This window comes from Ursus maritimus, unplaced genomic scaffold (assembly GCF_017311325.1).
Source record: "Ursus maritimus isolate PB19 unplaced genomic scaffold, ASM1731132v1 scaffold_33, whole genome shotgun sequence".
NCBI classification, from domain to species: Eukaryota; Metazoa; Chordata; class Mammalia; order Carnivora; family Ursidae; genus Ursus; species Ursus maritimus.
Genome location: NW_024425897.1, coordinates 22,441,977 through 22,456,415, shown reverse-complemented (window position 1 = coordinate 22,456,415; position 14,439 = coordinate 22,441,977). Strand labels below are relative to the sequence as shown.

The 14,439-nt window shown below is 47.8% G+C and overlaps 1 protein-coding gene across 7 annotated transcripts in view; it reads left to right on the top strand.

Annotated features, from left to right (window-relative positions):
- Positions 1 to 14,439, top strand: part of CAMKK2 (calcium/calmodulin dependent protein kinase kinase 2) — a 45,850-nt gene that overhangs the window by 14,167 nt on the left and 17,244 nt on the right. For all 7 annotated transcript variants that reach the window (XM_040619956.1, XM_040619953.1, XM_040619954.1 and 4 more), the window contains exons 2-7: positions 298 to 791; positions 4,525 to 4,572; positions 5,255 to 5,308; positions 6,047 to 6,098; positions 6,458 to 6,591; positions 9,619 to 9,655. In XM_040619956.1, the coding sequence (XP_040475890.1) occupies positions 339 to 791; positions 4,525 to 4,572; positions 5,255 to 5,308; positions 6,047 to 6,098; positions 6,458 to 6,591; positions 9,619 to 9,655 (778 nt within the window). In that variant the 5' untranslated portion in view covers positions 298 to 338. The remainder of the gene's footprint in view (positions 1 to 297; positions 792 to 4,524; positions 4,573 to 5,254; positions 5,309 to 6,046; positions 6,099 to 6,457; positions 6,592 to 9,618; positions 9,656 to 14,439) is intronic.

The following is a 14,439-nucleotide window of genomic DNA, read 5'->3' as shown; positions in this document are numbered from 1 at the left end:
GAAGTAGCTGCCGCCTCTGTAGGGGGCAGGCGTACCTCTATTTTGGGGTTTTCTCATACTTGGTTCCTACAGAGATGGAGTTTGGAATTCGTCTGTGTGTGGAGGGGCTTTTCAAATAAGGAAATGTGGAGTAGGCTCTTCTGTATAGACTTAAGATCACATCACATCATGTTTTGCAAGATTTTTTCGGGATGTCAGCTGGAGGCGGGAGTGAGGTCCCCGGAGCACCGCGCCCAGGAGCAGCCGACTTACCCTGCCCTGCGCGCAGCGGGCGGCTGACCCTTCCTCTCTCCGCAGGTGGCGCTGCTGCCGGATGGGAGTGGCCGGGCGCTCGCACCATGTCATCATGCGTCTCTAGCCAGCCCAGCAGCGACCCGGCCGCCCTCCAGGATGAGCTGGGGGGCGGTGGCGGCAGCGGCAGCGAAGGCCAGAAGCCCTGTGAGGCCCTGCAGGGCCTCTCGTCCCTGAGCATCCGCCTGGGCATGGAGTCCTTCATCGTGGTCACCGAGTGTGAGCCGGGCTGCGCGGTGGACCGCAGCCTGGCCCGGGACCGGCCCCTGGAGGCCGATGGCCGAGAGGTGCCCCTCGACGCCTCGGCCTCCGGGCCCCAGGCGCGGCCCCAGCTGTGCAGTCGCAAGCTCTCTCTGCAGGAGCGGTCCCAGCTGGACGCGAACGGACGCTGCGGCCACCCGGCCCTGGCCCACTCTCCCGTGGGCTCCCCGCAGTCCTCGCCGCGGCTGCCCCGGAGGCCCACGGTGGAGTCCCACCACGTCTCCATCACCGGCATGCAGGTGTGTGAGCTGGCCGAGCCCGCGGGGTCCTCTGTTAGCTGACGCTCCCCCAGAACGTCGATTTGGGAGGTGACCCCAGGAAACCCAGGTGGGGGTGGGAAGCGAGGGTGGAAGAGAAGGAGGTTAACAAAGGGCGCATGAGGAAACTGGTTGCCACCATGCCCAACTGGGGCTCCATCTCTGGGGAATCCTGTTTGACAGTGTAGAAAGTTCTGTACCTCAGAGTTATCCTGCCTGAGGACCAAGGGAGCTGGGCTGTTCATACCAGCTCCTGGCAGTTGCTGGTGAGGGCTGCTGGGGGGCAGGTGACCTGCCCTGAGAGTGGGCACAGCCGCTCTGGGGCCAAAGAGAGCGTCCAGCTGAGATGCAGGCACTGGTGGATGGAGTTGTGCTGGGGATGGGGGTCAGTGAGAAGCCTCCTGGCCTAGCAGCAGGGCACCAGGCACTGCTGTCAGCACTGTACGTGTCTTTAGAACTCAGAGCCCCACTAGGGCTCACCCGGCCCTGAGTGATCTGCCCCTGCCCCCTCTCCCGCCCCATCTCCTGTCTTTCTGCTATTGACTCACAGGGCTCCATCCACATTGCGTTCTTTGTATTCCTCAGATATCCATGCTCATTCCCTCCATTAGGCCTTTATCCCTGCTGTCCTGTCTGCTCAGAAACACCCCCCCTGCCAGCCAGTCTTTGCAGGGCCATCTCCCTCTGACAGACACATTTCAACTCAAATGTCTCCTTCTCTGAAAGGCCTCTCTGACCACCCTCTATAAGCAGCCTCAGCTCCCAGCCCCTCTTCCCTGTCACCCTGTTGACGTGACACTCATCACCATCTGATTATCTGTGTGTCTGTTAAATGGTTTTTGGTCTGTCTCCCAGCTAGAATGTAAGGAGCTAGAATGTAAGAATGTAGAAGGAAAAATCCTGTCCACCATCATGTCCCCAGTGCCTAGCACAGTACTCGCACATAGTAGGAGCACAGAAATATTTGTTGAAGGACTGAGTGAATTTAATTGGAAAAAGCATGGACACCGAGAATGGCTTTCTAAAGGGGTCGATATTTAACTATATTTTGAGGGCTAGGTAGGATTTTCATAATTGGAGATGGGTACACACAGAGTTCACTGCAGGGGAATGCACAGCATGAGCAAAGGCCCAGAGGTAGAAGACAGGATGTGGGGGAAAGGGCAGTCAGGGGTTCAGTTAGCTGAAGAATAGGGCCCACATAGGGAGCACCACGGCAACAGGGCTAGAGGGAGAGTTTGGATTTATTTCAGTTAGAATTGAGTCAGCCTAGAGCCACAGTAGTGGCTTTAACACAATAGGGCTTATTTATCATATAAAATAAATCTGGAGGTAGACATTTGGGAACCTGTGTGGTGGTCCTGTTATTGTTGTCCTTAAAACCTCATGGTCTCAAGATGGCTGCTGTGACTGTAGCCCTCACAGCTTCATTCCAGACAGGAAGAAGGAACAGGGAAGAAGATTAAAAGTCATCTGCCTTCTAAGTTAGTCCTTTTTCCTGGAAACTCTACCCAACAACTTCTGCCTACTCCTCCTGCCCAGAACATAGACAATGTGGCCACTAGCTGTAAGAGAGGCTGGGAAATGGTGTTCCAGCCTGGGACATTGCCACCCAGCTATCCATTTATAAGGAAGAAAGGGGAGCCTCGTATTTGGTTGGCAACTAGGCAACTGTGCCAAGGTCAGAGGAGTGGAGTCAGGACTTGACCCTGGAAGCATCAGGGCCTGATGGGACCAGAGTGGAATCTGGAAGATGAGTTCAGCAGCATTTAGGGCTTAGATTAGGGGCAGCGAGACCCCTTAGGACAGCTCTGCAGGGCCCCACTTCTGCCCGTCACATCCCTCTAGGACTCAAGGGAATGAAATCAACACTGGAAAGAAACAGTGGAAGCAACCTAAAATGTCCCCTGGTGAAGGGAGGGCTCTGTGAGCCGAGGAGTACTATACAGCAGGTCAAAAGACACAGGTCTGTGTGAACACTCTGACATGGAACTGTCTCCAGTGACGTTGTTGAGTGAGAAATGATCTAGTGTGACATCCTTTTTGCCTCCCCAAACCCCATCCCAAAACGATGCTCTGTATTTTCAACAGGTGCATGTATGCGTGTATTTACATAGAGAAAGGCCTGGAAGTTTATGCACCAAACTGATGTCAAGGTTCGGGGAAAGGGTTAGAATTGGGGTGGGGGTTTCAAGGGAAGTGTTGGGCTTATCTGTAACACTGGAAGTGTTATTTTCTATCATGTTTCTTTTCCCAGTTTTACTTCTTGTATCACCTAACATTCCTCCCTAACTATGTTGAGGTATAATTGAAGTAAAACAAAGTGCACATTGTTTCAAGTGTCCAGTACGATCAGTGCTGATATATGCATACATCCGTGAAACCATCACCCCAGTCAAGATCACAGAGCTTCCCCGCACACCCGATGACACATCCCTCCCCCTTCTTCCCCTTTCCCAGGTAACTGCTGACCTGCTTTTTAGCATTATAGGTTAGTCTGCAAGTTCAAGAACTTTCTGTAAGTGGAATCATCTAGTATGTACTCTTTTTTGGGCTTAGATTCTTTGATGGCATGATGATTTCAAGATTTGTCCGTGTTGTCACATGCTTCCTTTTTATGGCTAACTAGCATTCCATTGTCTGCAATGGACCACTGTTAGTTTATCCATTTACCTGTCAGTGGGCGTTTGAGTTGTTTCCAGTGTTTGACTATTACACATGGAGCTGTTTCGAACATTTGTCTGTAAGCCTTTGCACGGACACCAGTTTTCACACCTCTTAGATGAACAACTAGAGCAGAATGGCTATATCCTAGAGGAGGCGTTTGTTAAGAAACTGCTCACCTGTTTTCCGAAGAGGCTGTGCCGTTTTAAATTCCTACCAGCGGTGTGCAAAGCTTGTCCCTGCCCTACATTATTCTGACAACACTTGGTATGGTCAGTCTTGGATATTAGCCAATCTAATGGGTGTGGTTTTAATTTATATTTCCCCCATAAGTCATGATGTTGAGCCTCCTTTTTTTTTTTTCTTTTGGAACTTCTTTTCATGTGCTTACTGGTAATTTGTATATCTTCTTTTTAAAAATGAGGGTGTTGTTATTAATGAGTTATAAGAGTTCTTTATCTATCTGGATGCCAGTCTGATGTGTTGCAAATAGCTTCTCTCAGGCTGTGGCTTGCCTTTTGGTTCCTTAATAGTGAGTGTCTCAAAGAGTGAAGGTTTTTTTGTTTTTTTTTTCCCCTCAAAGAGCAAAGGTTTTAATTTTGATGAAATCCAGTTTATCACTTGTTTCCTTTTATATCTTGTACTTTTTGTACAAAAAGAACCTTTGAGAAACCGTTAGGAAACCATTGTCTGCCTCACGGTCACTCAGATATTCTCCACTTTATGTTACTTTACGTTTTTCTAGGACAGCATAGTCCTTAGATCGGATTGTTTAATTTAAAATCAACATTTTGGGAACACCTCTTAAAAATGGGTATTAAAAAGAGTACATACTATATGATCACCTTTTTACAATGTACAAAAACTATCCTGTTAGAAGTCAGGGTAGTGGTCATCCTGCAGAGGGGCCAGTGTCTGGGAGATGCTTCTGGGGGGCTGGGAGAATTCTCTTTCCTGATTTGGGTCCTGGTTCATGTGTTTGTTTTATGAAAGAGGTATTGAGCTGCAAACTTACAATTCATATTCTGTGTGTTTCTACTTAACTTTCCAGGATTGTGTACAACTGAATCAGTATACACTGAAGGATGAAATTGGAAAGGTAAATAGCCCAGGAACCAGGCTGGTTTTCTACATCTACCAAGAATGTCTCAGTTACAGTGGAGGGAACCCGCTAGAGCTGGGAGTGGGTAGAAGCCCTTGGAGGAGAGATTGTGAGGGAGGGTTTTGTCATCAACGGTCCATCTGGTTTATTTTCTTTCTGCTTCATAATATTAATGTGTTTCCACAAAAGCTCAGACAGCTTCGAGGGAATTCCATATCACCAATATTAGTGTTTTTTTTTTTTCTCTCTAAGGTACTGTCACATCTGTTTTTGCTTTTATTTCAGCCAATGGGCAGTATCATTGCAGGGGTCAAAAACTCAAATGCCAACAGAAAGCAAGTGAGTGATATAAATGAGCAAAGCATGCTAGGTCTAAGGCAGTAGGGAGTGGTGAGGACTGTGGCAAACTGTTAACATGGGAAATGATTATGGGTCTGTATGGCCAGATCTTCTGATTTTTTTCAAAAGGAGCTGAGAATTTAGATTTTTATATCTGATCTTTCTGTTTTTAAATGTTGGCAACTTATTCAAACTTCCTAAAAACTGCAGATGCACCAAAAATGTAATTGCAGAGCAGATTTGGCCATTTGGCTGCTGGTTTGCAACCCCTGTATTAGGGTCCTCATTTTGCAGATTGTAACTTCTGGATAGTATGTCATGGGCATCTCCCTTTATCCAGGGCTCCTATGGCGTGGTCAAGTTGGCCTACAATGAAAATGACAATACCTATTATGTAAGTATCCACTTGACCCCCCACCCCCCGCCCTCACCGTTTGTCCAAAGCAAAAGCTGTCTTTCCAGAACTTGGTTTCCTGGAAGATTTTCTTTGCTGTTGTCTCATTTTATTCTTAGGTCACTCCATTTTGTGCATTAGGAAGGATGTAGTGTTCCCACTATACAGATGTGGAAATGGGAGGCAATGTGATTGGCTCAGAAAGAAAATGGATAAATTCAGCAAATGTCTCCTATCCTTACTCCGGGCTACCATTTCTACATCCTTCATAGCACCAAGAACCAGGTGGTAGTGAGACAGATTGCCCTTGTAGCTGAAGCTTTGGGGTCAGTCCAGTATGGGTTCAAATGCTGGCTCTCCCATCTGCCACCTGTGTGTCCTTGGCCAAGTGACGTAACACCTGAGCCTCAGTTTTCCCATGTGTAAAACAGCCAGTCCCTCATCCATCACTGCAGCTCACTAGTGTCTTGATTCAGTTGTAGCAAGTCCCAGGGCGTGTGGTCCCAGCTAGGAGAGCTGACCTGGAACCTCAGATGCACCGTCAGGGCTGGGAGGACCCTGGCAGTCTAGCCTCCAGGCCCCCTGCTGCTGCTTGACCCACTCCGATGACGAAGCGCTCACTACATTGTCCCGAGGCTTCCAGGGCACCGAGAGCTTTGGCAGGCCTAGGCGTGGAGGGAACTCTCCCTCTCCCTTCCTCTCCATTTTAACTGAGACGCGGGGTCTTTCCTCCCGCAGGCGATGAAGGTGCTGTCCAAAAAGAAGCTGATCCGACAGGCGGGCTTTCCACGTGAGTTTGGTGGGCCAGGCCTCTGTTCCTGCGGGCAGGGCTGGGGCACAACAGAGAAGATCCCATTGAATGGTGTCCCCTGCAGAGAGTGCCCGGGTAGAGGCCCCAAAGACTCCTGTCACTATGGCCTGGGGTATGGCATGGGAAGGAGGGGACAGAAAGCAGAGCAAGGGGGCTGGGTCTCCAGCCTCACTGATTTCCAGCAGCAGAGGAGACAGATGAGAGGAGCAGGCTACTTATGGCCCCTGGTGACATCAGCTACTACTTCAGCCCTGCCAAGACCCCCTCACTTGGGTTGCCCCCATTTGCAGAGGAAAAGCTCTTTGCCCTGACCCTGGGATGGTCTGTGTCTCCTTCAGGTCGTCCCCCACCCCGAGGCACACGGCCAGCCCCTGGAGGCTGCATCCAGCCTAGGGGCCCCATTGAGCAGGTGTACCAGGAAATCGCCATCCTCAAGAAGCTAGACCACCCCAATGTGGTGAAGCTGGTGGAGGTGAGCTGTGGGGACAGGGAGGAGGAAGACAAGAATGGTGATCGTCCAGGCACAGCTCTGTTATTACCCAAACGCTGCACCACTAGTTTTTAGGGAGAGCCACACCATGTTAAATAGCTGTTGCAGGGCTTAGTAGTAGTTATTGCTCCAAGTTCCTTCACCCCTGTCCTTTCATGTTATCCTCACCCTTCCCTAAGACTATTTATTATTCCCATTTTACAGATAAAGACACTGAAGGTCAGAGGGACACTGAGACTGGCCCTTCACCCATTTTTGTCTTTGGAGCTGGTTCTCTTTCTCATATATGTGTGTGTGTGTATTGTTCTAATAAAACTTTATTTGCAAAAAATAGGCAGAGGGCCAGATTTGGCTTGCATGTTATATTTGCCATCCACTGTTCTAGATCAGCAGTTTCCACACTTTTTGGTCTCAGTATTCCTTTATGGCCTTCGGAATTATTGAAGACCCCAAAAAGGTTTTGCTTATGTGGGTTGTATTTATTATTTGCCATATTAAGATTGAAAACTGAGAAGTTTAAAAGTTATTTATTAATTCATTTAAAAACAATAACAATCCTATTATATAACAATATGTTTTATGAAAAATAAGTATCCTTTCTGAAAAAAATTTAAGAAGAGTGGTGTTTTACATTTTATTTTTTAAAAAATATTTATTTATTTATTTGAGAGAGAGAGAGAGAGAGAGCGTGGTGGGGAGGAGCAGAGGGAGAGGGAGACATAGTCCCAGGCAGACGCTGCGCAGAGCATGGAGCCCGACACAGAGCTCGATCCCAGGGTCCCGAGATCACAACCTGAGCTGAAACCAGGAGTCAGACACTTAACGGACTGCGCCACCCAGGCGCCCTGGCATTTTACATTTTTGCAAATTTCTGTTGTTGTTAACATCTGGCTTAATAGAAGATAGCTGGATTCTCGTATCTCCTCTTGTGTTCAGCCTGTGGTGACTTTGCATGCCATGTGGTTTCTCGTTTCTCTACTGGTAGAGAATGAGAGTAGAAAGGGCAAATATTTTCTTATTTTATTTTATATAATAATATTTTTTTTTAACTTGAGAGAGAGAGACAGAGATAGAGCACGAGCAGGGAGAAGATGGTGGAGAGGGAGAAGCAGGCTCCCCACTAAGCAGGGAGCCCAGTGCAGGGCTTGATCCCAGGACCCTGGGATCGTGACCTGAGCCATAGGCAGACGCTTAAACGACTGAGCCACCCAGGCGCTCCTTAGTTTTAGTGTGAAAATTGTTTTCACCTCATGAACTCCCTGAAAGCATCTTGGGGATCCCTAGAAGTCCCCGAACCACATTTGGAGCATCTCTGGTCTGGATGACAGGACTTGTAAATGGCATGTGATAAAGTATGTAATTGGACGGGTGTTCGCGGTGCTGCAGGAGCATGGAGTGAGAACAGCCAGCCAGCCCAAACCACTGAGGAAGGCTTCTCAGGGGAGCAGATGTTTGAGATGACTCTGGTTGTTCCCTGGATGGAGATAACAGGGAAAAGACAGGGAAGGTCATCCCAGAGGAAGGAACAGCATGTGCAAAGGGCCGGTGTCCTCTCGGGGTACACTCCTGCCTTTAGTGGGTGTGAGGGTTAGCAGCCATGCCCTCCTGGGGCTTGTCAGGTGTGGGCTCAATGTAAGCCATGCCCTGGGTCTGACTCCCCCCACAGAGCAGGGCTCTAGGGCTTAGGGCTCCATCCCTCTCTCAGGGCTCTTGTCCTGTGGATCTTGGTTGACTGGGGAAGGTGAGGATGATGTGGGAAGAGGCAGGAGGACCAGTCTAGCCAAGGAGCCTGCCTTTGTTTCTTCCCAAAGGAGAGGGATGGTGGCTGCAGGCTGTCTCCACCTGTCACACTGAGTTTCACAGTCTCAATTTGCTGATGCTGGAGTCAGCCATCTTAGAGGAAGCTCAAGGACACATGGTTAGCGAGTGGCTCTGGGTCCTGGTGGGATCTCCCTGGTCCCCACTGCCCTGTGGTGTCTGACCTGTCTACCCATCAAGACTGCTGGCCAGCCTGCCTATTGGGCAAACCTCAGACATTTATCAGATGGACATGGACATTCATCAGGCCTTTCCTGAGCACCGACTATGAGCCTTGTCCTGTACAGGGCACCACGGAGGCAACTGCTGTTTGCAGAGAGGGACAAGATAGAAATAAGTGACGAGCTGAAAGCAGGATGGCCGTAAGAGGAGAGCGAGGACAAGCCACGGCGGTTCCAGGCAGGAGGATGTCTTCTCTTACAGGGGGCAGGAGGTCAGGGGGTGTTTCATGGGGGAGTCGGAGGAGCCTAGACAGGATTTGAATTTCCACCCTGAGCATCAGTCCACTGTCTCCTAGGAGACAGGTGGGATTCTTATTGAAGCTGAGACATTTCCCCGGGGAGGAATTTAAAAAAAAAATTTTTTTTTCTTTTCTTTTTTTTTTTTTTTAAAGATTTTATTTATTTATTTGATAGAGACAGCCAGCGAGAGAGGGAACACAAGCAGGGGGAGTGGGAGAGGAAGAAGCAGGCTCTTAGTGGAGGAGCCTAATGTGGGGTTCGATCCCATAACACCGGGATTACGCCCTGAGCCGAAGGCAGATGCTTAACCACTGCGCTACCCAGGCGCCCCCAAATTTTTTTTTTCTTAAGTAATCTTTACTCTCAACATGGGGCTCAAACTCACAACCCTGAGATCAAGAGTTGCTTGCTCGACTCACTGAGGCAGCCGGGCGCCCCCATTTTCCAGGGGAGGAATTTGCCCCTCCCTTTTGTAACCTCTTTTCTAGGTGTTTTGGACCCTTGAGGATTGGGCTAGAAGGTGCCTGTTTTCCAGATGGCCGTTTGGATCGCACACTCTGGGTTTTTTCCTGTGCCCTTCATCTTAACCAGGAAAACCAGTGGAAAGCACAGCCCTCCCGCTGGCAAATGCAGTCGTGTGGATGGTGCTTCCTCCCTGCTCATATCATTTCTCTCTCTTCCTCTCCCCTGCTCCTCATCTCCGGCCTGTTCCATGTGGCTGTGCCAACAGGTCCTGGATGACCCCAATGAGGACCATCTGTACATGGGTAAGAGAGCCCTTGCCATCCGCTGCCCTTGCTGAGGCAGCTGCACCTGCCAAAGCCCAGGGGTCTTTCGAGTGTACCCTGTCCCTGGCATCTCCTGCCAAAGCTGGGCCCCCCAGTGAGCCACACGTGAGGCTGCAGCCCTGCTTTGAAGCAGGAGGTGGAAGGGAGTGCTTACTGGGGCTTTATCTGGAGGTCCTATTCATTCATTTGTAAATGTTTACTGAGCACCTGCTAATGCTGGGCATGTTGTAGGCACTAAGGATGCAGTGGTGAGTGAGAAAGATGAGGCTCCCGCTCTTGTCTGACAGTCTAGTCAGGGAAGACAGTCCACACCTACATAAGCCAGTTAACTTCTGATAGATCCTCTGAAGAAGGTTAAACAGGGTGACCTGAGAGAGAGGGATTGAGGGGCCACTTCACATATGAGGTGATGATTTGGCACCTGAATGTCAAAGACACAGCCCTGTTACATGTGGGTAAGAGCATTCCGGGCAAAGGGAACAGCAGGTGCAGAGGCCCTGAGGCTGGTGAGAGTTTTGCGTGTGTTGAGAAAAATGTGGCTGTTACAGGGTAAACCGGGGAGAAGGGATGGGGATGAGGATGGAGAGCCTGAGGCCACGCTGGGGCATTGGGAGCCTGGAGGGCACTGCACAAAGAAATGGAAGGACGCAGGCATGTCCTCAGAGACTTGATTTTTAAAAACTGGTGAGGACATGGGATAGCCCTCTGTCAGCTCTGAGCATAGGTACTGATGAAGGAAGGAAGGGCAGGACTAATTCAAAACTGGATAGCAGACTGTTGGGCCCAGGAATGCATGACAGGTCACGTGTCCTTGCAATATGGCTTGGATGGGCATTTAAACGAGCCTGTGCACTTCAAGTGGGTATAGGTGAGAGCCGGGAGGGGTATCCAGGAGGTGAGGGGAGTGGGCACGAGCTCAGCCTGGGATCCAGAAGTCTCCTGGATGAGCACAGGGATGATCCTTTGTTGCACAGGAAGTGATTATGTGGGTTTGGGCTCGAATGGGTCTGGTTTGAAAACAGCCCGGAGCTCATTTTCTTCTCACATAGTTGCTGTGGTTCAGTTCTGAGGAAGTGTTGTAGCTTAGGACATTTTATTTTTCATTCCCCCTCCTCTTCCCTGTCCCAGGTTTTTATTATGACAAATGTTAAGCCTACAGAAAAGTTGAAAGAATAGTACAATGAATACTGTATACCTACCACCCAGATTCAACAGTTAATAATTTTTTTGTCAGATTTGCTTTATCAGCCTAGCCACCCACCTAACCATTTCTGTATTTTTTTTGCTGAACTATCCAGAATGTAAAGTAGCAGACATCTTGACACTTCAGCCCCTGAATACTTCAGTGTACATCTCATGTAGGGACATTCTCCTGTGTGGTCACAATACCATTATTACATCTGAAAAAGTTAATGCAAGTTCCCTAAGAGCATCTAATGCCTAGTCCATGTTCAAATTTTAGAACTCTCATTTTTTAATTTTTTTGCCAGTTTGTTTATAAATTTTAGAAATTATAAAATCTTCCTATAGAAATAATTTAGAAGCAACAGAGTAAATAACATCAGATATGTTAATTTTTTTTTTTTTTTTTTTTTTTAGGATTTTACTTATTTATCTGAGAGAGAGCATGAGCAGGGGGAGGGACAGAGGGAGAGGGAGAAGCAGACTCCCTGCTGATCAGAGAGCCGGAAGTGGGTCTCGATCTCAGGACCCCGGGATCATGACCTGAGCTAAAGGCAGACGCTTAACTGACTGAGCTACCCAGGTGCCCCTAGATAGGTTAACTTTAAAAAATTATGTAAGAAAGAAACATTATAAAAATGTGAACAATACAGACTTGTAATATTTCTCAAAATGTGGTACCATCACCTCTTCAAATATATGCAATGATTTTAGGTGGTACATGGATAGACATTTAAAAATTTTTTTTAGATTTAATTTATCATTGTATAGGAAAAACTAAAGCAGCACATTAAATTCATGATTTCATGGATGTCATTACCTAGCATAAGGCTAAAAATGTAAAAACTGAGTCAATTTAAAGAAAAATATGAAGTAAATAATAGTTTATGTGGCATATAGATATGGCCAGATGATAAACATGGTAGGCAAATGAGGGAAGTTTGGGGGAACTGTAGCAGAAATCATAAACTGTAAAAGATAATTTTTAGCCCAGAATGGCATTCCCAGCGTAATTTGCCCACCTGGGGCTCCTGACCTGACTCTCCATGGCTTTGGGCTATTTCTGAGGAGGTTGGTTGTTCATTCAACAAACATTATAGTTTGTCAGGCCCTGTTCTAGGTTTATTAGGAAACAAAAAGAACACCCTGCCCTCAGGGCCCTTTATCCCTCCAATAAGGACAGACGGACACCCTCGGTACCTAAGTATTATGCTTAGCTTTCGAAGGTGACAACACCATAGGGAAAAAAGCAAACCTGAGCAGGGTCAGGGGAGCCAGAATTTCCAGTTTGGGGGATTGGGAGATAGAGTGGCTCCTTGAGGTGCCTCCCTGAGGTGACATTTGTGCAGGACAGTGGGGACCAAATGGGAGAGAACATTTTACCCCATTGTAAGACTCTGCCTTTTACTGTGAGCAAGAGGGGAGCCATTGAGAGGCAGCTTCTTGGACAGAGTTTTTCTCGTTTTGAGGCAGCATTGTCGAAGGGAGCCAGCCCGATGTTTGGTATGTGATTCTAGCGGTTTTGAAAATCCTGACAGGGTTATATTTTAGTTTCCAGCCATGGATGTGTGTCGAGGACAGACAGGGTAGCGCCTGGGGCTGGGTAGCAGGTATTAGCAAGGGTCCCACAACTGCAGGCCTCACCCCCAAAGAGCATAGAACACCCAGTATTTCTCGAGGCTAAAAACTTCCCACCCCCGCTCAAACCCAGGAGGGGGTTAAACTATTAGTGACTGAAAACAGACCTGTTTCAACACGCTAGCTTCCTCCAGGCCAACCACGTTACTGTGCTTGAGAGGAAGCACACAAATTCGTGAAGCAGCTCTTGAAAGTTGAGTCTTCCAGATGAAGGTGGGATAGGCCGGAGCTGAAAGGACCAGCGCTCCTGTCTATGGAAACCTTACCTTCGGTGCCATTGTTTTTTGCTTCTAACCACAGCCTAAAGCCACGGATCTGCCCTAACTTGGGTTTGCCCAACACTGGCTGATGAACCTGAAGACAAGGAGGGGCCCGAGGTAGTTAAGCTCCTTTTCTGGTCTTTTTATCTGAGGAGGCGGCCTCTTGTCCCTCAGCCACCTTAGCCCTTAGAGATCTTTGAAACAACTTTTTGGTTTCTTCGGTAAGAAACTCTAATATGGGTAGATAATTCTAGAACAACAGACAGTTCCAGAGTTATTCTCCACTTGATTTTGAAATTCACTGTGTGCGTTTTTCACTTCTAAAGGATAGCTTCGGGGTGTTACACGCAAGTAATGAATCATGGAACTTTATATCAAAAACTAGGGATGTACTGTATGATGACTAACATAATATAATAAAAAAATATTAAAAAAAAAGGATAGCTTCGTGTTCCCAGTTATGTTTGTCCAAGTAGGACAAAATTAAAATAACTATGCAACATGACCCAGTAATTCTACTCTTAGGTATACCCCCCCCAAACTGAAAATAGATATCCACACAAGTACTTGTACAAGAATGCTTGTACGTGAATGTTCGTGGCAGCATTGTTCACAATAGCCAAAACGTGGAAACAACCCAAATGTTCATTAGCTAATGACTGGATGCTCAGAATGTGGCCTGTCCACACAGTGGAAGAGTATTCAGCCATAAAAAGGAGTGAAGTACTGATTGATGCTTTGACATGAATGAACCTTGAAAATATGGTGCTAAGTGAAAAAGCCAGTCACAGAAGGTCACAGAAATGTATGATTCCATAGATGTGAAATGTGAAGAATAGGCAAATCCATAGGAAGAGAAATCAGATTAGTGGTTGCCAGGGGCCTGGAGGGAGGGGACTGACTGCTAACAGGCACGGGGTTTCTTTTTGAGGGGGTGAAAATTTTCTGGAACTAGGTAGAGGCAATAGTCGCACAGCATCGCACATACTAAATGCCACTGAATTGTAGATTTTTAAATAGTTAATTTTATGTTAGGAAAATTTCACCTCAATTTTTAAAAATGCGAAGGACAAAACAAAAAAACCCCAACAACAACAACAAACCTGTGCATTCCCTGGACACAGCTAATCTACCACTTGGTGGCTTGGAGCCGGGATTCCCTGCACATACAGGACTGGGAAGGAGCTGGCATGGTGGGAGGCATCTGCATGTCGTGCATGAACGTGAGTCAGGAAAGGCCCTGTTTAGGAGCAGTGGGATGAATTGGCCTTTGAGGGGATGAGGAAATCTCCACCCCCACCTCTCGCTTCAAGTCTTGTTTTGGGTTGAGAGTCACGGGAAAGAGTCTGAGGTCCAGCTGACCACACAGCATTGAGGAGTTGGAAGAATCTATAAGCATTCTTGGTCTGTGGCCTGACACAGCCTGGGAGGGTGGAGGATGTGGGAGGGATTGTTGAAACATGTTCTTGTTGTTTCTTGAATCAAAACTTTCCTAGGGTTCTAGGGCTACTTCTTTGTGCCTAAGTAAAGAGATGTCGGGTTGTGTCCCCTTAGACCTGTTCTTTGGCATAAGGTGGCTCAGGACCTGGGTGTGACTAAAAGGACATAGTTTAGTATCATTCGTATCCCTGGAATCTCCCAGGTATGAGTGGAGAGAAGAAAGGAGCCCAGAGCCATCCCCGC